Source organism: Pagrus major, chromosome 4 (genome assembly GCF_040436345.1).
Source record: "Pagrus major chromosome 4, Pma_NU_1.0".
Lineage (NCBI taxonomy): Eukaryota > Metazoa > Chordata > Actinopteri > Spariformes > Sparidae > Pagrus > Pagrus major.
The window spans coordinates 21,944,053-21,966,422 of NC_133218.1; the positions used below are offsets into that span (position 1 = coordinate 21,944,053).

A 22,370-nucleotide genomic window follows, 5' to 3' on the forward strand; every position below is an offset into this window, starting at 1 on the left:
CAACAGCACTCCCCTGATGTGTAATACCTCAGTGGGTGGCCGAGGCACTGGAAGGGTAAACAGCTTTCATTCTCGCCGGTGAGAAAAACACCATTTGGTAAAAAACAGAAACATGATGTACTTGTGCCTTCTGGTTCTCACCTGTGAGTCTGCGTTGAGGACTTTGATCCTCTGGGTTGAGATGAAAAGATCGACTTCGGTGAGGGTTTGAGCATCTCCGTCTGCACTCTGCATCAAGATAAAAAAGAAAATAACAGAAGAGGTGGTCAGATCGTCTCCTTTGACTTTCAAGATCTTTGTACCAAACTTGGCTGTACATGGTTTACAGTCATTCACAACTTTGAATGGTGTCTGTGTTAAATGTAGGAACGTATTAGTTTAGATATCCAAAATGCATGCATGTAAAGTTCAGGGTCCAGCTGGGGAAATGCTTGTTAGATGGACAGGTTGTTGAGTCTAAAGGTGAGGTGGATAAGGCAGAAAAAGAAAGCGTTGGCAGTGACGTTACTTTACATCAACTGTCTTGGCAGGAGGATGGCGAGCTGGCACGGAAACAGTTCAACACTAAACCCTGACCAGCTGGCTGTATTTGAGAGTGAGAGCAATGCAGCTTCAGCACTGGAACAAGTCTGCTCACATCTCCCTCCTAATCACTGTGCAGTGCGAGCTAATAAAATTACATTTGATTTTGCTTCATTAAAAGTACCACATGCATTTCACAAATAAGGCAATAGTGCTAAAAGCTGTGATTGTAAATATTTAATGTCATAAATGGTGAATCATTTATTTGAGACTGTGGCTTGTAACAATTTTTATCCTGAGCAAATGTCTTAGGATGCATAAAAACTAACCAGAGCTCAGAAAAAGATGTAAGCGAGTGTTGTTGTAGTTTCCAGAACGCCTTTTGCCTGGAGAAAAGGTGCGCAGTCTTTCTTTGTGAACAGAATTCAACTCGTCTTGTGGATTTAATGGTCTACAGAGGCGATTGTTACAGGAGAAATGACAATCAGCCTCTGCTATGATGGACTTTTGCTTATAAGATTAAATTATTAGTATTATTCTTGACCTGATGTTACCACTAAAAAGTTTGATTATAGCTAATCATGTCAAGTTATGGGAAAAAGAAAAGAAAAGAAAAGGAATATAAGACCTAACAACTAAATGAGACCAGAAATGTAGGGCATCCCACAAAAAACAATTACTTTAAACAATGTTGAATTATACATTTTTGTCTTTTAAGCATGCCGTAGTTATTCAAATCATTGAGTCTAAAAGATGCTTAATGCAGTCAGAGCTGAGGTTGTTTTTCACCGTCATGTAAAGAAGCATGATATGAACTGAGATGTTATTACTGCAAGAATTATTTTCTGCTTTAGCCCACACACAAAAATTAGCCATGCACTGAATTACAATCTCCAAAATACATAATTTAACTACAAAAGTACAAGTAGAAGTAAAAATATGGGAAAGTACTGAATTTGCAAAGACAAATTAGAGTTGCAGCTGATGAGTTTTGCATTGGCAAGTGATATTTTCTGCTGTTCTCCTGGCTAAAATGAAGATTTTGCCCTGAGGTAAAACATTGTCATATTCAGTATGTTGTGCGTTTTTGTCAGCAAAAGCTAAACTAGACAAAGCATTTTGATTTCTGGTATCTTGGTACATTCATAATGTAAGGAAACTAGTTGCTGGACATTTGTACCGGCTTAAAATCCTCCAAAGATTCAATTTCTTCGGTTTGAAAGAACAAATTTAAATTTGACTTTAAATTAATAGCACTCGTGTTACTTGAATCACTTGAAAATTATTCCTGCACTCGGTCAGGGGATAAAATAGCAGGAATCCAGAGCATGGGTAAGAGATTAATTACAATGTGCCATCATACTCTTAAACAGACATTTCTGATCTCATGAAAGTGTTATAGCACAGGCTAATACACATCAAAAATTTATAAAAGGCACTGTATTGTTGAGAAACCCTTGAAGTAATAAATCCTGCAGCTTCTCCCACAGTGTTCTGCTGACATGTCTTCTGTTACCTTGTGCTCACAGTGGTTGCACATAACCATGTAAATGTGCTGTTATTGAATTTGGCTTTAGCGGCTCTGGTGCCTTACAAGCACACCTCATCTTCATCTTCGTTCAGAATAAAGGTCCTTTAAGAAAAGCATTTGATGATGAGTCCGGTTAAAATCTGTCATTACAGTTTTACTGATATTGAGACATTTCAATTGACTTAGGAAAGACTCTCACTACCAAAATGCATAGCCGTTCACATAAAAAAAACAAAACATGTTTGTCTTACTTCTGGAAACCCTGTGGCCCTGACTAAATTAATGCACACAACAAACGTGACACAGATGAGAGAAGGACAGACGGAACCAGACAGGCACAAATGAAATGATAAAAGAAAAGGTGAGAGTGTAGGGAAAAGTGGCCAAAGGGTCTTCCTTTTGCTCTGTTTATTACACACCGCCTTTTTCTTGATTTTGGCAGCCTTCTGTACCCTCTGGCAGGCGGGCGGGCAGGCGTTGGAACGGGACAAGGTCAGCGGATACGGGAGCACAAAAAACAGGAGGGAGAGGAGGAGGAAATAAAGAAGGTAAATAAAAGAAGGTAAGACAGTAAAGCCTCAAACCAAACGGCAAGTGTGCTATCGCTGCTCAATGAGACGGAGAGAGGGACAGAGATAGAGAGAGAGAGAGAGATAGAGAGAGAGAGAGAGAGAAAGTATGTGTGTGACTGTAAATATGTTTGTGGAGATAGCGTTCGCACAGCCATGTTGGTTATCAGATACAAATCAAAACAGCAATTACAGAGGGTAATAATTGCTTTTTCTCTTTTAAACACAGCAAATCAAAACATGCAGACATGAATTGACACTGTTCCTGCGGTCTTAACATCAAAACAAAGCTCTATAAGGAGGGTTTATTTCTCTTTATCAGCACTGCAGCAAACAAAGACAACAAAGTCTATAACTGTTTACTACCCTCCATGTTCATGTCACAGTCTAAACGCTATTACCAGAGAAAGACTGGCTGGAAAACAATCAACGCTCACAAAGGCAGGGGAGGGGATAAAGCCCTGAGCAAGGATTTAAAATGTACGCTTGGGGTTTGTGCTCTGGGCAGGATAAAAAAAAAGTCAAGTCACTATATTTGGAAATAAACAGCTTAGATCAACATGGAGGCAGTTTTACAAAGCTAATGTGTTTGATTAGTTCATCAGTAATTCTGGTCTTGGTGTGGGCCCTACAGTTGCTGAACTTGCACTGATAATCCTTCAGGGTACTTTGTAATCTTTACAAAATCAACCCTCCTGTATAAAGTTCAAGCCATCTCCATCTGCCATCGACCAGAGAAATGATTTTGACCCTTATTACGTTTTCTGAGTGTGAGGCTGGATGTTTGCCCGAGCCAAGACAGTATTAGTTGAAAAAAAAAAAAAAAAAAAAAAAAAAAACAGCCCAAAGGGCAGAGTCTTTTTTGGGGTTTTCGTTTTATGACAGTTCCCTCCTCCGTCATCAGTTCTCACGCAAGACAAACATCTGAGGCTTTCAGCAACATCTACTACTTTGCTAAAGAGGAGCTGTGCAGGGAGGGGACAGACAGCAGGAAAGAGTGAGTGAGTGAGTGAGTGAGTGAGTGAGTGTGTGTGTGCACGCGCTCGGTTGCGTGTGTGTGTGTGTGGGGGGTGAAGCTGCATAAATATTACATCAAACAGAGTGAACATCATGGAAGAAGATCTGCATAAATAACCTCTACAGCCTTGCTACAATCTACCTGGCACACTTTCTTTTTGCTCTATCCAGCACTACAGAGTCTAAGTGCTTGTATGTACGACATGTGTGCTTGTTCAGGTTCAAGTGGAGCAAAAAGCACGAGCAGGGCTGCACATTACTGCATGTGTGGTGGGTTTCAGTGCAGTCAACGTTTGTGTCCGTCTCAATGTCAAAGATTAAAAATGACATTTGCTGTAAAGCAACTCAATCCTCCACGGGGGACAAATCAAGGAGATAATGGACGACTTCCTGTTCAATGGACCTTTTACAAGCAGGGGACAGGCACTTAACGGTGATAGCTAACTGTTGCCATGGATTCATCCTGACAAGACTTTTTGCAGGGAAGGCAACTGCATGACAGGGAGTGAGTGAGTGAGAGAAGAACCAAACACAGATTGGATAAATGTGAAATGATGCCAGTCGACAGCCTCATTGTGGTGCAGAGGGCTTTTAGACTGAAACAAGCCAACAGGCCAAAAGCCTTTCAGACCCTCCGTCACTTTCTTCTTTGTTTCAGAATGTTGTTTGATTGGGTTGTGACCCCTGAAGTGAAGTAATTAGGGATTTAGGGTTGAATATAATTACAAAATGTCATTTTACTTGTTAAAGTCACCAGAAACTAATCATAAATACTTCTTAGCAGCCATTGGTTGTTGTGGTCTTTCATGCCACATTCATGGTTACATGTTGGCATTTATGGCTCAATATCAAAATTAAATACTCATTAGGCATGGACTGATACGTTTCTGCAGGACCGTGCATCCAAACCTGTCAAGTGCCAAATGTTGGCATCGAATAGAGAGTCCAATTTGTAGTTGTGTTTGCCTATTCTTGAATCAGATATTTACTGATTTAAATGAATGATATTTCGTTCTGGGAATGCGCCTGACAACATTTCATGTTTGTTAAGTTTGTGAAAATGTGATGCTGTAAAAAGACATGTTTGTTTTGGTTTGGCATCTGTATCAAAATCCTGGTATTGCTTAACCTGCACGATTAAACTATCATGCTCCAACAAATTTAAAATTTACATTTTGTTGCATAATTACATACATGATACATAATTACTTGCAGGCAGCAGCCATTTCGAGGCCTCTTCAGCAACAATTTGATATATATTAAGACCCATTTTGGAGCCTGCAAAAGGATCATTAACCATTAACAATCCTAAATGTAAGTGGAACAGATTAGACTTTACTGAAGCATGTAAAATCATAGGATAGAGCTCAGTGGTAGGGCTGTATAAGTATGAGGATGATGCCTTTATCATCCGAGTCTGTCCCTTAATTAAAGGACCAAACTATAGGTTCAAAGATAAGTTCACCCATACATGAAAATGAATTCATTATCTACTCACACTGATGCCGATAGAAACGTTTTCAGAGCTTTGCAGCATTCTCCTAAACAACTGAAGTAGATGAGGATAGAGATTTTTTGTAGACTACAAAACTTCACCCGACTTTCCATCGGCATGAGGGTGAGTAGATAATTACTTAATTTTCATTTTTGGGTGAACTTATCCTTTAATGTACTTCCTGTTACCAAACAAAGGAACCTACAAAATGTGACCAATTTTAGAGGCTAAAATACAACTTCACAGACACACACTAGAGTGAATTGAAACTGGCTGGTATTTAATTTTTAATGCCTTGCTGATGTCATGCACCATGAAACCTGACCTAATATTTCAAACTAAAGACCAACAGTACATTAAAGGGGCACTATGTAGTTTTGGAGAAGAAATTCAAACTCAGAATTTTAATATTTACAGTATTAATGTGGTAACAATACGAACTCAGAAATGTGTATTTTTTCCATAGCTGAATAAACAAGCTGTTCTCAGATGAAAATAAGGTCCCCAGAACACTGTTTGAAGCTAAAAAGGTGGCAAGGTCCACCAAATATAAACAAAGTAAAACAGTATGAAATCGTGTAGTCCTTCAAGGTCAGTTTGTTTATTCAGTCATGAAGACGAAGAGAGTTTGTTTATTTAGTTAGTGATTAAAGTTTCTTCCACAAAACTACATAGTGCACCTGTAAGTTTCTCTGTCTGTTCTTTAATTCTTGACGTATCTCATTGGACAATTGCACTCACATGTATCCATGTCACCGGTGACATTACAGCACGCAACTTTCTAAAACTAGATCACTCGACGGAAGGTCATTTAATATTTAGAAATACAGCCAAGCTTGTGATCGCATGAGAGGGAGATAAAAGAGACTGGTGCCTGGGTAGCAACTCTGCACCGAAACATCAGCGCTGCATGATGTCATCAAGTCACGAAACAATGCGCTTTGATCACGAGTCCATGACTAAGAAATGTAAACAAGCTTAAAGTCTCCTCCTGAAGAGAGAAACTTTGAGTTTCGATTTTTGTGAAGTTGGACACTTGCACTTGGGCAGAGCAGCAGTGATGAATGGAGCAATCAAGCTAATGAAAAAGAATATGAGGCCAGCTCCTCGACGCTGCTCTGGTACCATCCACAGTATTTCTCTGAAACTGCACTGGAATTTCATCATCACAACAACATTAGTGAGCAGCAGGGAGAGTGTCAACAAGGGAAATATAAGGTTCACAAGCCAACAGTCCCATTATCCAGCCAGCTGTGGCAAACACATACCCTGTGGCCCAATCTGGCCAAGTTCTTTAGCTGCCCTAAAAGACCACTCATGCCTAATATATGTGTATAATGTTTGCCTCGAGGCACCATTTGCACTCTGTCCATGTACATTTCATTAAGGGCAAAATAGACTAGATATAAAACAAAAAAATACCTCATGAACTATTAAGTACAAATGATAAAACATTTAAACAATATGCTGAAATGGCGGGGTTCCATTTGTTTGCTTGAGTTTGGGGAAATGCATCTATCTTCCCATTCATATATGTCCACTAATGTGAGAAATGAATTCAGATACTGTATGACAAATGTGATCAAACATGCAGTATTAGCCCTGTAAAGGCGCTGGACATATTTCCTGCTGGGCCTCTGTGTATTTTGACAGAGTGTTACCAAAGCAGCCTAAATAACAACAAGTCGACTGTAACATTATGCCGGCTCCTCCGGGGAGAAGAGAGAGAACTGCAGCCATACCAGCAGCACTGATCGGATGCTGTCTCCAGGGATGTGATCAAACACATCTCAACAACACTTCTGAGAGGCTGGAATAACTTAGAGGGGAATAGACTCTCAAATAGCTGTTTTCTATGACAAGGATTTTTCCAAGACGCAAAGGACATTTCTTGTAGCTCAAAACCACAATTCAAATGTATTTTCTGGTTCAGTCATGACTCTGGTGGTAATCCTTTTCGATGACTCAGGAACTACCCGGGTTGAGTTTTCTGTGCTGTCACTGAATGAACATCAAGGCTGCTACAACTTGTGCAAACCATTAATTCTTACAGTAAGAAAGTATTAGAAATATCAGTCCATGTTTATTGACGTTAAATACCAAGTTATAGTATGTAGTTGACTTCCCAACTTGCAGCGTCAACATTGTGCAACTGCAAATTAAAAACCAAAACAAAGCAATTGTTTTTTAATCAATTATTTGAATAGTTTTCTTAATATTCTTCAGACTCGATTAGGACAGTTCCAAGAATTATGGGACCAGAAGAAAAACACTCAGAAAATAAAAGTCATTTCCACCTCATCTAAAGAAATAGAATTAGAGGCTACGGTGTTGTTAGAAATGCTATTTTCAGACACAAAGAAACAACAACACAGAGTCATCCTGCTGTGCTTTGATGTTTGAGTTTGGTGTAATAAATTGATAAAAAGGAAACTCTCCAAAGGTGACAATCCTCTATCTGTTTTAAGGTTACTTCTTTTCAACCTCCATGAAACAACAAAGTAAGTTTTGATTTTCTTGTTCACTCTCTTTGTTCTCTCACCGGAGCTCTCTCTCTCTCATTCATCCACTAACTCTCTCAATTACATCGCTTGCTGCTCTCACTTTTTTTGAACTAGTGGGAAAAACAACAACATAACTTTGTTTATAATGTTACCAAAGCAGCAAGAAATATCCACCCGACATCCTTATATTAATACTAGGGGTGCCTTGTACTTTTTTACTTTGTTGAAGTGCACAACTTGAAGCAGCTGCAGTATCTGTTTGACTAATCAGTGACATTTTGTCCAGTCCACCCCAATAGTTCTGAATCATCATAAGGACTACAGCAGGTGCAGGCACCAGTTTTACAACTGGAACTCAGTTTAATTCTACATTCAGGTAAAGTTCCAGTATCTTGAAAGGCTGTTGGATCCCTGGAAAAGTTCCTGCAGTAGAAACTGACTATAGCCGTGTTTCCACCCAAAGTATTCTGATCTTTTAGTCCAAGGAACTTTTTTTGACCCATGAAGATTCAGAAAATTCGTCCTACACATGGGGAAGCCATGGCTATTTAAACATGTCATTTTTGCATGTGACTATGCAATGATGATGCTATATAAAGCGATGGACAGGCATCATTATTTGCGTGTTATTGTATTGTATTGTTGATGTGTCGAAGCACAATGAACAAAAAAAAACTGGCTTGTTGCTGCAGATTTAAAAAAAAAAAGTGGCTGAAATAAAATGATGCAAGTGCTGATCAACCAGAAATGTTCTGCAAGCTCAGTACTGTACTTTTGGAAAGTAATAACCCTTGCAGGACTTTTGGGAAGTAAAATAATGTCCCCGGAACGTTACAATTTAGACTCTGGTCCCTGAAGTGGAAACACAGGGTTGATCCAAATGTTCCTAGTTCCTTCTTGAGGTGAGTGACTTTTTTGGTCAACTCCTCCAGATGAAAAACAGCAGAACTGCAAACAAACAGCCTGGTGAGTGAGTAGAAGAATGGATATGGATATCTTTAGGCCAAAAACACAATGTGTGTTTGTTTTTATGTGTGAGTCATTGTGGCTGGGTGTGTGTGGGTGTGTTTTTGAGTACCTTGACCCTGCTGACAGCCTCCTGGGCCTGCATCATGCGAATGTTCTTGGAGGGGTTCCTCTCAGACAGCAGCTGAGTGGAGCCCAGGTAGTTAGCAGCAAAGATAATTCCATCAATCAGGTCTTCTGGTTCGCAGGGTCCTGGGACTGGGCCAGGGAGAAGCAGAGAGGAGGGTGATTAACGGGGAGACGAGAGGAAGGACAGAGTGCAGTAAGACTCAAAGGGTCGAGTGTGCAGTGGGGAGGGTATAGTAATCACTGCAGTCAGTGTGCTGTGTGGAGAAATGGAGCCAAACACTGTTGCTCTGGAGATGGAGAGATGGAGATAACAGGCTGGGTGGGATAAAGCAGTGAGATGGCCACTGGCTGCGAGCTGATGGAGGTTCAGTGCTGGTGGGAGGCTGAGGCTCAGATTAATCTGTGTCTGTGAAATGTAGATGTGGACTCTCAGACACCCACTCGGGGACACAATGTGCTGTCATGATCTGAAGGAGCAGAGATGCAGCAAAGCCCCTCACACATTATTGGGCCGAGCATCTGCCCAGAGGCAGGAAAGAGCACTGGAAGAGTTATATCAGAGCCTGTGATGTGACAGACTGGAGGCAAAATAATACCTGGAATGGTTCCATGCAATTACAGTGTTTTGATTTCATCACCAAACAGGTGTGAAGACAGATTAACTTACCATCGACAAAGCTGGGAAATGATGCAACCTTCTTTGTTGGCTGGAAGACAAAAACAGGATATGACAGATAAGTGATTGTGAATAGATTTACAGTCAATTAAATTTGTCTCTTCAGTCTCAAATAAAACAGAGAAATCTTTATGTTTCACTCCGTTTGTAAATGTTGTCAGCTGTTACACTCGTCTGCTTTTCTTGTTGTACTGTGCATGTATCAGTTCATGGAATCGAGCAGCAAATCCTTTATATTTCATTTTAAAGAGCACCTGCCCACAGTTTTGACATGATGCGTAGGGAAGCCTGTTAAGAATCTTAAAACAAAGATGAAGAGAGAATCTTCAAGGTAAACGAACATCAAACGCTCAATCAAAAACCCTTCTGTCTTTTATTGACACAGTCTGAGAAAGTCAAATCTGATTGATGTTTACGTCAGTGATTGCGAAACTGATTGAGAATGGTGTCTGACTTTCCACAAACAAGCAAGCTGACCGTCCTTACGTGTGAGGCATGATGCCCCTCTGCTATTTTGGCTGGTAGTTGCTTTTCACAAACTGCCATGACAATCCTGTGTGAACAGTATTAGCTTAACATTTGACACAAAATGTTGTGAAAGCTTTTGAAAAAGTTTCAATATGTCTTCCTTCAGTAGGTAAAAAGAGGCTATACCTGACACCAGAGATGGAAAACAATCTTTTTCACGTGGTTTAAAAGATCGACAACACAATTAGTGCTGATGTTTGAAAAATATTGTCCCATATGGACACACAAAACATGTAAATGTGTGTATTTGAAAAAAGGCAGAGTTAAGATTGAAAACAAAGCAGGAACCTCATCAGAATAATTATAAATGACTCTTTCAGTCTATGTAGATAAATTCCCATTGATGCTTTTGCAGAGAAAAGGCGTCATAAATAGATTTCACTTATTTGCACCCCATTCACACAATTACATCCATTTAAACCTGAATACTTCTAATGCTACAGTATTTAGACCTTGCTCAAGGGCAATACAAAAGTGGGTGTGGAGAGAGCATCAAGTCTTACTCATCCACTTCATTCACGTTGCTGTGGGAGGTGGAGGAGTGAGGAGGAAGCAGGATAGACAAGAGATGGCTGCACAGAGAGAGAGAGCTGTGAATAGCGAGGTGATTCATGAGATTCAAACACTCATCGCCCTGACTCTATTGGATCATCGAACCTGCTCACTACACAATCAAAAAGTGTACTCAGCCCACCGACAGGGAGGTGTGGTTGAAGGCTGCACAGGAAGCCTCCGCTGCAGACATCTCAGTGAAAAATGGCTCTCATAAAACCACAAGCAGACACACCGCTCAATTACGACAACGCTATCACGCCGCAAGCAGAGGACATGAGCTGAGGTTGTAATTACACAATTACTAATTTACTCAGTCACACACACACGCAAGCACACACACAAACAATATCTTCTGTCTAAATGACCTTGCAACAGATCTAAAGGATGATGAAGGAAACACTGCGACACAACATCCAGCAGCATCTTACCTCTGGTACATTGTTGTTCTCCAGGGGAACGTTGAGGTCGGAGCGCTGCTGTTTTCTGGGTTGCTCTGCACCATTGCTCACCTGGTGGGTCAACACAGAAGAACAGGTGCGACCGGATAGGAATTAGGATATAATAAAAGTGAACATCAAGGGGAAATATTGAATAAGCTCAAAGTCACACACATAGAAAAACTTTTTGTTTTCGGTTTCTGAGGTTCAAGTGTGAAGAAAAGTCACATGTGGGAGGGTTTTAATGTGTAGGTAGACCTGCTATGAACACAATGTGTGTGAGAGTCCTGCACTGTCTAATCATAACAAAGATTAAGTTTTAACCTACAAATAAAGTTAATCTTCTTAAGAGTGAAGCATTCTTTCGAACAAGCAGTCTGCGTTCAAGCTGCTGTAAGCTGAAGCATGATTAAGTTCTGTCTTTTACTTGTCCTTCAGCCAGCTCTTTCTTTTGTCTCATCTCACATCAAATATATAGACATATACAGCACACCCAGCATATAATCACACAGAGGGAGGATTACATTTATTCCCCTGGATATCCATCTTTCAGTCCACCACTGCTCATTAACATTCACTCGTGTTACTGGCTGAAATGAAAACCTCCTGCCTTGGTGTGGTGGTGAGAAAGTGAAATCCGGAGGAACGGTCCATGCTGTTGTGCATGTGGAATTGAAATTAATTACCACAAACATGACATTAGTGGCCTCATTTGCAAAACGAGAGCTAAACGTAAAGTCCTGATCAGTATTCATGCTGCACAACTCTGTTGTGCAAACAACCATTAAATTAATGAGATTCGTGTTGCTGTTTGGTGGGATGTTTAACTGTGATGTTCTACAAAACTACAATCATGTACAGAATCCAGAGTGAATTCAGTCAAACCCTGCACATGCCTTCATCTGCATGAAAAGGACTTTGATGTGGTGTAGGGATAACTGGAAAAATTAGTTCCCGACAGGGAAGAAAATTTCAGAAAATCTTTCATAGCATAGCTTTAAATATATAAATGCTACAAATGTTTGCAGATCTAATAATTTTAAATGTTTAGCTTTAAAACAGAAACATAATAATAGGTACACACTGGCTTTAAACAGATTGTAATTGGTCTTAAACAGACTTATAAAATAAAGGATCCATAAAGGATCCCTCAATGTAGAAATAAAGAAATCATTCCATCCCAAAAAAAAACAAAATCAAGTAAAAAGGAACATTTGACTGAAAATACTGGCTATTACAGGAAAACAGAGTCTAAATGTTTACGCTGCAATAACAATTGACCATTGTCTCATTGGTGATTATGTCGAAAATAACTCTAATAACACTTACATGTTAAAACATGCAGCATGGTGTACAGTAGTACACTATTACAACACTGTGTAATATACTTTCCTCACACCAACAGCATGCGTCTGTAGATGACCTCAAACTGTTCCAGCTCTTTTAGCATAATCTTCTGGCACCACACTGTGCAGCAAAGCTCTTGTCAAATTCATTGTTATTCTGGTCTATTCAAGGGTCATGTAGAAGTGGTGTGCAGAGAACATTTCATTTGTTAACAAAGGTCAGAACGACCAAATCATCTCAGTGTGTCTGGGACTCATCTGAATCTGCGGTGTACTGTACATTCTTCCAATTTAATCTAGTGTCTGACCCACTTCTGTGCTACAAATGAGCTCCACAGTGAATGTACGAGCACATGTGCGCACTGTGGAGCAGGTGTGTATCAGCATGCTGCCCACAGGAGACTATCTCTGTTCTCCTTTTACCATCTGACTTTTTAAAAGATGGGGGAGCTCTGCGTGTGTTTGAGCCCATCGATGTGTCTGTGCAGCGTGTGTGCATTTATCCAGGTCTGTGAGAGGGAGAGAGATGAGGGGTGGGGGACATCTCAAGGTAACATGGGGGAGGGAAAAGGCTCAGAGGAACGATGAGGCAATGAGGAACGCGTCACCTATAACTCGTCTCCTGCTCCTCACCACAAAGCTCTTAAATTACATAAGGTAGCAACATTATCTGTACATTTTCTGCAAAGACTCTGACCATATTCGCATTGTTCTGTTGGTGTGTTACTTCTTTTCATCTGTGTGCCTTTTGAACATATCAGAAATGAAGAACTCTGTGATACATTTTAATGGGAAATTCAACTAGTCTTTTCACAAGTATCTAATTCACTGCTTAAAGATGTTCAAAAAAATCACAGCATGAAAAGAACAGATGTGAATTATAACACCGACCGATGATGGCTGCTTCAGTTTCAGGTTCCCTCTATTGTCTGTCTTGGCTCACTGTCACATACTGCCAGGGCTTACTGGGGCTCTTGAATAGAACAGGGCCTTTGTTAATGTGATGATTAACACCTGTGCTTTTTTCCAAGTCAAAAATATCCGATGCAAAAAAGGCCTATTAGCTTGAAATTTAAGTCTTTTTTTTGGAATAACAGTTATCATTTCTGAATAGAAATCTGCAGGAGTTTTAAAATTGCTGCCTTAATACGGTGTAACAAAAAAAAAAAACAACTGGCTATCAACAAGTTTTTAACAAAAGGTAAAATGTTTATTGGTCGTCTTTCAGTTTTGCTGGTAATATAACTGCAAAATGAACCTCCTGGCTGTAGCCTGGTGAATGTGCTCTCTGTATGCAGGTGTTTGTATTTTTATATTGTATACTTACAATGTGTATACGCACAACTTTTGATCATTTTGATGTTTGGAAGGACAGAGTGAACTGTATCTTTTACAAGAAAGCAGTTTACAAGAAAGTGAGTGCCTTACTCCAGAGCTTCTGGCTTATCGCCTCACTTCATTCTTATATCATTTTAACACCAAAATGACCTCTTGCATGAAGATTTTTCAAGGTGTGTAAACCCACCAAACTGAAACCCACCGAACTGAACTGAACTGAACTGAACTGTTACATTTGACTTCACAAACAAGAAACAGTAGAAAGTAGCATGGAGGCCAGTGACAATGTGACTATGGTTCCTTTTTTTTATATCTACTACTTCAGTCCCCCTTTAAACCCAATGCCGACTGAACAACAGTCAAGCACTGTTTGAGCAAGACAGAAAACTATTTACAAACATCCTTAACTTCCTCATAGCATCACGCCACAAAAGGGGCAAAAATTTGCGTGTCCACTCAGGTGTCATGTTTCCATCAGTGCTGATTGGAGGTGGAGCCGATAAATACCTGTGACCTTTAGTCATTTACCCGTTAATGAGTGCTAATTGTACCCTTTCACTGAAGACAAAAGACAGATGTTACTGCGTTTTTTATCCAGTGTGGAAGAGGTTTCAAACAGGTAGCCTGTAGCTAGCTTTGTAATGGTAAATAACAAATGAGTTGGAGACCAGTAGACATTAGTGGGAATCCTTAAACCTTGATGCTAACCTATCATTGTTTTTCAGATTATCAACTTAATACTCAAGAATTAGGACCTGTCTTGTCAGCTATTTTTCTGAAACCATCGAGGCTTTCTTTTTATTATGGATTGAAATTAACTACCAAATCTCTTTTCTTGCTTGGTTTTGTTTTCTGTATTCCCTATTGAGTTGGTTTTATCTTCATGTTTCAAAACAAACCAACAGGGATGCTGATATATACTGTAGGTCAATGTGGACAGAGTGGAAACACAGCTCACCTGCTCCTGTGTCCACCTCTGCCTGTCTTCAGGGGAGCGTGGATGTGCCTTGATGCCCCTCTGGAGGTCAGGGTTGTTGTGGTGCATGGAGGGCAGGTTCAGGGACTTGGGCCTGCTGTCGTGACGATGGTGAGCTGGTGGGTAGGGGATAGCTTCAGGCTTGGGATGAGGGTAGTCACTTGGTGCGGGGTCCTGCGCCAGTTCCTCTGGGCTTTGGTCAGTGCCACTGCTTAGACTCCCCATGCTCATACTCATCTTGATTTCTGCAACAATTTGGTCAATGTCCTCCTCCGCCTCCTCCCCTGTCTCCCCCTCCACCACGAGCACCTTACGGCTACGGTAAGGAGACGCTCGCACTGAGTTCCCATTGTCCTCTGGGGCATAGTAGTCTCCAGTGTAGGCCCTTCCATGTCTGTCCTCCTCCTCACCTTCCTCATCTTCTTCCTCATTAGGGCAGTACTCTTCGCTCTCTGCCTCCTCCTCATCCTCTCGGGTGTGCAGGGTGTCTTGCAGGGAGGGTTGGTGGTGGTGGTGATGGTGATGGTGATGATCCAGGATGGGTTCTGGTCTCCCGTTGTATATCTGTTCATCAGGGTCTTGCTCCACCACCTCACAGCGAACCTCCCCCTCTCCCTCAGCCCACTCCTCCACGCTGTGCCTCTCTCGTCCTGCCCACTGCTCCTGCCTGACCTGGCCATCCTCTCTCCACTCCTCCCTCGCCTCCTCATCTCCCTCTCTCCACTCTTCCCTCACCTCTTCCTCCTCTTCTCTCCACTCCTCCTGCACTGCCCCCTCTCCCTCCTCATCTTCCACCCATTCTTCCTCTCTCACCTCCCCCTCAACCTCCCCCTCTTCAACCCAACCTTCCACAGCCTCCTGGCATTCGTCAGTGTGTGCTGCGCCTGGCTGCATGTTGCCAGTGCAGTCCCCCTGGCTGTGGTTGTGGCTGTGGTTGCAGTCTCCCTGGCTGCTGCAGTCCATACCTTCCAGGTAGCTGTCATCCTCTGGGCAGTAGCGGATGTAGTAAGTCACACCTTCATCCTCTTCTGCCAGCCCTGCAGGGAATAGCGGTCAACACAGAAGTGTTTCTTAATATCTGAGGCCTCTTTTCTAAAATCACAACAAGCACTGAAATACAGGTGTCGGATGGTTCTGGCCTCCACATCGTCGATTAATTCCTGATGTTGGAAACCTTAAAGAGCATTTATTGGCTTATACCACGGTCACATTCCAGAGAAAAAAAGGTTAGATTAAGCCATTCATTTTTGTTTTCTTGCATTCTGTGATCAAAATCTAAAGATTCTCACAAGCCTTAACTCTGTTTCCCTGGCAACACTTGAGAGTTTGAACAATCATTACTGAGGCTGCATAATTTATCGAAACATAATCACAATATGGATAATCGCAATATCCAAAAGAAGAGAGGCTGCAATATTTTGATAAAGGTAAATGTGTAACAAAAAAAGCATTATAATGTAGTACTGTAGTGCTGCAGAGATACACTGGCCTACAAACCTTCTACAGATGTAAGGAAACATGTTTTCTCAGTACAGACCCCAACAAATGATACATCATCATGATTTTAAAAGTTTGTTCAGTGGAAGTGAAAATTGTGACGCAAAAATGATCCTTCCCACTAATTGTGTATCATATCCGTGGCAGAAACCCTCGTCCATTCCTTCATTACCTCTCGTCTTGACTACTGCAATGGTGTCCTGCTCAGGGTGCCGGCAAAACTCAAAAACTCATCTGCCACGGTTCTCACCTGCAGCAGACCTTGGCAGCACATCACCCCACCCTTATTCAGCTCCATTGGCTCCCCATTAAGTCCTGCATCGACTACAAAATCCTCCTTCTGACCTACAAATCCCTCCATGCCCTTGCCCCCCAGTACCTAACGGACCTCCTCCACTCCTATAACCCATCCCAGGAGCTGCGGTCCTCACACTCTGGCTTTCTTTCCACTCCCCGCACCCCACTGCAAACCTTCGGAGACAGTGTCACAGCCCCCACCCTGTAGAACTCTCTCCCTTCTCCAATCCGCAGTGGTTCATCCCTGGAGACCTTCAAAAAACTCCTGAAGCACCACCTGATCACCAAGCCCTACAACCTCAGCTAACTCTGTCCACCCTCCATTAATCCATCCTACTCTGTCATCTGTCTAGCCACCCCTCTTTTCTGACTTCAGCTCCTGCTTCCTGATTATTGTTTTTTTTCTGTGACATCCATGATGTAAAGCCTTCTTGGGTTTCTTGAAAGGCGCTATATAAAACCAAGATATTATTATGGAAACGTTGTTCATTACTCCAGTAAATAGGACGAGCCTTAGATTTGACTTAGCAACAGGAGATATTTCTAGTCTGCTTAGCTCAGAGAACCCTTTGGCTCAACTATTAGCAAGATAGCTAACATTATGCTACATTATCTGCATACGGTTGACAAACAAATAAATGTGAAAGTAATTCAACAGTATGTTTAACAACAAGATTATGAAGCTAGCCAGCCATGTCACTGTCCCCAAATCAATATTAAGATTTTCACGATCAAATAACCTATTATTTGATCGTGAAAATCTTAATATTGTATACCATGTGTACTGTCGGCCGCAGCCTAAAGTAATGAGATGAAAATAAATGGAATGTGAGATGATTGCTTATAAAGTAAAGTAAAGTATCGGTATGTTCATAGGGAGAGTTTATGCAACATCTTGCAGCTCTTCTGTAACATGTGCCATCATGTGGTTTTCAAAGGATGATGTCTTGGCTGAAGGACTTAGCTCAGTGTTGTTGTTACTGATCTTAGATACAGGCTAAAAAGTATTAATTCAGAGGAGTGAACACACAGTTTCACTGGAACTATAGGTGTTCGTTAATTGACACCCTGTAGCCAATCAGAACCACAGTATTCATGGTATAATAAACTTAAATACAGCTACATAACACTGAGAAACAAGGTTTCAAAGTTTATTTCCATGTGGAACTTAAGTCTTTCTATGGGAAAATGTTTGAACTTGGGTGCCAATTTAAACCCTTGCTTGAATTCACAAAACAAAAGGACACCCACATGCAATAGTGGCAGTGCCAACATTTTAGCACCTGGATGACAACTACTACTTTCAATTTTTTTTACTTTGACAGTTCCCTGTTTTTTTTCAGCTTGTCTTTGTATGCTTCACATATTTTTTCAATTTACTTTTTGCTCAACAGCTCAAGTGCACTATTCTTGTCGGGCTTCACATTTAATCAAACAGAAATGAATGGAGAGCTCAGAATCAATAATGTAAGAATGATTAACGGAGGGGCAACGATAAAATCTTAATCCCTGATGATAAGCAAAGATTTATCATCCACATGATTAACATCATACTCACCGTCATCATAATCCTCCTCGTCATCTGAGGTGTTGTTAATGTAGTCAGAGCTGGAGTCGTCATCCAAGCTGTCAGCTCCACCATGGAAGTCTGCCCGGTCATGGTCATTTTGTTCATGTTCTGGCGTGGAGGGTGTTGCTGGCCGCTGATCCTCCAGTTCCGCATCTGCTTGGTTGCTGTACAGCTTCACTTCAACCTCTGCATTCGCATCCACCTCTGGATGGCTGTGACTCACGTCTTGAGACTTGGAGGAAGAGTACTGTGCCTTGCAGGAATGGGGTCGGGGTTTTGGCTCATGCGACGACTCTTTGGGGTAGCGGACTGGGCGTTGCCGAGGGGGGAGGACTTTCAGATCACATGACTCTGGAGGATGAGGGTTGGGACAGGAGGCGGGGCCTGGAGCAGCCATACTGTTTCCTCCGCTGGTCCCCGGCCTCTTCCTATGAGCCATGTTTGGCGGCTTACTGGCCATGCATTGTTATCGGTTTGATCCTAGGAGACAGATAAAGACGCAGAGGCACAGTGTTAGGGCAACATCAGATACAACTGTTAATCCACCCACGCAAGTGCTGCAAGTGCATTGACGAATGTACTGCAATGTAACAGAATTAAATGATGTTCAAGACTAAAGCTGGTAAGCTTTTCAGCTTTTAAGACAAGTAGAACTTTGTGTCTGTTTGACACATATGACCCTTTATCAAAATGGTAATAGACTCCATTTATCAACCACACACACACACACACACACACACACACACACACACACACTACACCCTTACAAACATAGTCCTCCATTCATCTTCTCACTCTTCTTCTTCACTTTACATACATCTATCACATATTCACAGTGCCTGACTAACCAATCTTTTCTTGTAATTGAGCACAACAGCCAAGGTTTACTTTACTTACACTTTTGTGCTTACTTAGCAAAACTTTGGCTTCAAATACACAACAGTGGATCGCTCAGGCTCAGCTTGAGAACAATAGACACAAAGAGCAGAGCCTTTCTAAGCATACCCCCTCTACATGAACCTAATGGGACACTGCCAGAGAAAGAATCAATAGTTAAATCAAGGTCATCTTCACAAAGGTGCTGCACATGTGCCCTGATACCACTGGGCCTACAGATGTTGGTGAAGACTTTATTGATCCTTCAGTGAATTGCTGGCTGAGAATGGTCAACCTGGGAGACAATAAAGTCTCTTTCTCGACAAGACCTGGTTAAGTAGTGCAGGTGAGAAGACAAAGCAAATTATTCATGCTGTGGTAAGGAAGTAGCCAGCCAGCTAGCACAAGATTAAATCCCAAATCTACATGTTTGCTCTCAAAAAACCTTAAAGCTGCTCCAGTGTGGCCTAATGTGATGAAACCCAACTTTTATCATCAAAAATCAGTGACTAAACCATATCCAGTCTTTTAAAATCTACACCATCCAGTTAGATAAACAAGAAGGTATTGTAGCATTGGTTATATTAAAATGCAGAGCAACCCTGAGCAGGCTGTGGAACCGCATCTATGACAAGAACAGATAGATATAAAGTAATAGGCTTACTTTCCCCGATACCAAAACAGATATTATTAAAAAAGGTACACAAACAAGATAAAGGTATCCTATAAATCATGAATAAATCCTATTTCAGACATACAAAAGAAGGAACACAAACACGCAAGCCGGCATCAACACACACAAACAAACAGAGCCAAGGATTACAGCCATAAGAGCGCATTACTATTTGTTGTAATGCATTTTAACAACCAACAACAAAAGTTCAGAGTATGTGTTCGTCGCCATCCCTGCTCTGTTGTGCCATCCAGTTGCCATGAACAACTGTCCACAGAGGGGTGTTGCTGCTTATTTCCCCATATTTTCCACTGCCAGTGATTACGCTGGTTAATTAGCTCCACACAACCTGCCACAAACACATCCATGCTGAAACAAAAACGCACAAATACAGTTAAGAGCACACACATGGACACAGTTGGTTGCTCCACAGGTAGCCAAGTCAGGGGACTAAGATTACATGTGCACACAAAGCACATGTACTGGGCTCTTGCTGCTATTTGGCACAGAACGGTATAAATAAATATAGGCACTTCTCTGGAGGTTACTCATCATGTAGTATTTGTAAATGCATACACAGACACAAGGACATACATGTTCTGTACACCTGATGATATATAGCAACATGTACGTCCAATGAAGCAATTTTGTGCATCATTTAAAACAGCTCATAAAAAGGTTTTCAATTCCAATTTTTTGCAAATGCCTTAAAAATGACCCCAGCTGGTTAATGTCTAAGAAACCATGCACTGACTGTCTTACCTGAGCTCCTGAGCTGGGATGTGGTGTACAATAGAACAGAGATCTAGCTGTAACAACGGCCCCATCCTCCCTCCCATCTCTCTTCGCTCCTCCCTTCCCCCACCAGCATCTACACAGCATGCACCTCCCTGACTCCACCCTCCTTCTTCCTTCACATTATAGACCCAGCCCCGCCTCGTCCAATTCCCCAGGGCCGAGGGTAAGGATTGGTAACTATGGGTAACTGCATCCCCTGGGGACTGATACCCTTTGACCTCCTCTTTGTGGGCTTACTACAATCACAGGCCTTATTTTTGTGGTGTGGTGTTGCCTGACTGTTGCTGTATTTGTTTCATGTCGTGTTTTTGATATTTTTCCTGAGTGTCACTACAACTGCTGTGTAAATCTGGAAATCCTATAATTCCCTGGCCAGGTGGCTTTTCCCAAATCTGCTTTGTCTGGCATGTATTTCAGTATTTGATTTGTGTTTATTGATTTGCATGCATTTGTACATGAATGCCATCATCAAAACACACAGGGGATCTGTCCCACCTGTTTAGCACCATGAGGACAGATTTTGAATGAATTATGACATATGGTACATACAACTATGCTTGTAAACACAGAACCTGTCTACATGTCACAAGGCTTGTTTGTACCTTCACTTGTAGAATCTGTTTTTCCAATTAACATTACATTTCTCTAAAGATTTTTGTAGATTTCTTTTTGAATTTCAGCTCAGAATGTTTCCTATAAAACAAACACTGCCTTCCTTTTGCATTAATTATCACTTTGCATATGAGCTCCACTGCATTTGTCTTTACATGCAAAATCATAATTATTATTATTCAGTGGTCCCGATTGCTGAACAAAATACCCATAATTTTACGTGGCAAATAGATAAAGAGGACATTTGTTTTATGGGAGATACTGTAGCTGCGGGTAAGAGACAGTTTACACACCTTTAGCACCTTTAACAACTGACTGGATGCTCACTGCATTACTCATGAACACTGTCAGTTTTTGTTTTTGTTTCACTCAAAACAAAAAGATGTACCACCTTATTTAGGGACCTAGTAATTGCAGGGTAATGTAGTTTGTTTAATTTAATTTTATGTATTGGAGACACTTTATCCAGTCATCAGTTTATTTTCAGTCTTCTGTAAGCCATCAGTTTGCAGTCAGGCACCACTGAGTCATGTGTTGCCACACAGGTGGCTCTACTCAGCTCAAGACAGCAGCCGTTGCTGCTGAATTGCCACAGGAGGCAGACCATTAGTGGGGCACGCCTCACAGAATCAATGATGTCCCCTTTTGCAGTTCAGTTTCATTGTATTTTTCACTCCAACATTTTCTGTTCTTCAACAAGCAAAAATCCACAAGGCAAAGAAGTGGGACAAATTGAAGATTGCCATTTGCAATGGATTTGCAATTACTTCATCAGACATACGGAACATGGTCAGCGAGTTTGTTCTGTCTCTGTTGTTGTTGGTATTGTTATTCTTGAAGCAAAAATGTTAAAACATTTCCTGCTTCAAGCTTCTTAAATGTAAGCATTTGTTGCTTTTCTTTGTCATTTATTATAGCAAATAAAGAGTCTTCGAGTTTTGGACTTTTGATTTGACAAAAGAAGGAATTGAAGAAATTGTTTTGACATCTATAGACTAAATGATTAAGAGATTAATTGGCAAAATAATTGGCAGATTAATCAAAAAATAATGAAAACAGACTACTGAGTGACTACTTATTTTCAGACTCCTGACCAGTAAATTCAGATTCCTGATAAGATATTTTCTCTTATGGTCAGATGGCTTTTCAGCTCGAGGTGTTTGTGGTATGTGCAACTTTGAACTGGGGATGTTAAGCAGTTTTCACAGGTAATTTCAAGTCTTCTGAACTGTTCTGAGTGTCTTTCAAGGATTGTTTTAAATTGCTCACCATTCTGTGCTATTGACAAGGTGCACGTGTGTAATTTTTAAAAAAGATTCTTTGGCTTATTTTTGAAAGTTAGACTAATGTAAACTAACTGGTCAACATCTTAAACCCTAGGCCACCAGCCACCCTTATTTCACAACTCCGAAATAAGTCCTCAGTGAAGAGGGAAAGTTCTTATATTGTTGTAACTAC

The 22,370-nt window shown here is 41.1% G+C and overlaps 1 protein-coding gene across 1 annotated transcript in view; it reads right to left on the reverse strand.

Annotated features, from left to right (window-relative positions):
• The window catches only part of apba2b (amyloid beta (A4) precursor protein-binding, family A, member 2b), a 69,755-nt gene that overhangs the window by 12,432 nt on the left and 34,953 nt on the right, over positions 1 to 22,370 (reverse strand). The window contains exons 3-8 of the mRNA XM_073463730.1: positions 17,942 to 18,433; positions 14,572 to 15,626; positions 10,921 to 11,001; positions 9,401 to 9,440; positions 8,717 to 8,862; positions 142 to 228 (exon numbers count right to left, since the gene is read on the reverse strand). Of these exons, the coding sequence (XP_073319831.1) occupies positions 142 to 228; positions 8,717 to 8,862; positions 9,401 to 9,440; positions 10,921 to 11,001; positions 14,572 to 15,626; positions 17,942 to 18,413 (1,881 nt within the window). The 5' untranslated portion in view covers positions 18,414 to 18,433. The remainder of the gene's footprint in view (positions 1 to 141; positions 229 to 8,716; positions 8,863 to 9,400; positions 9,441 to 10,920; positions 11,002 to 14,571; positions 15,627 to 17,941; positions 18,434 to 22,370) is intronic.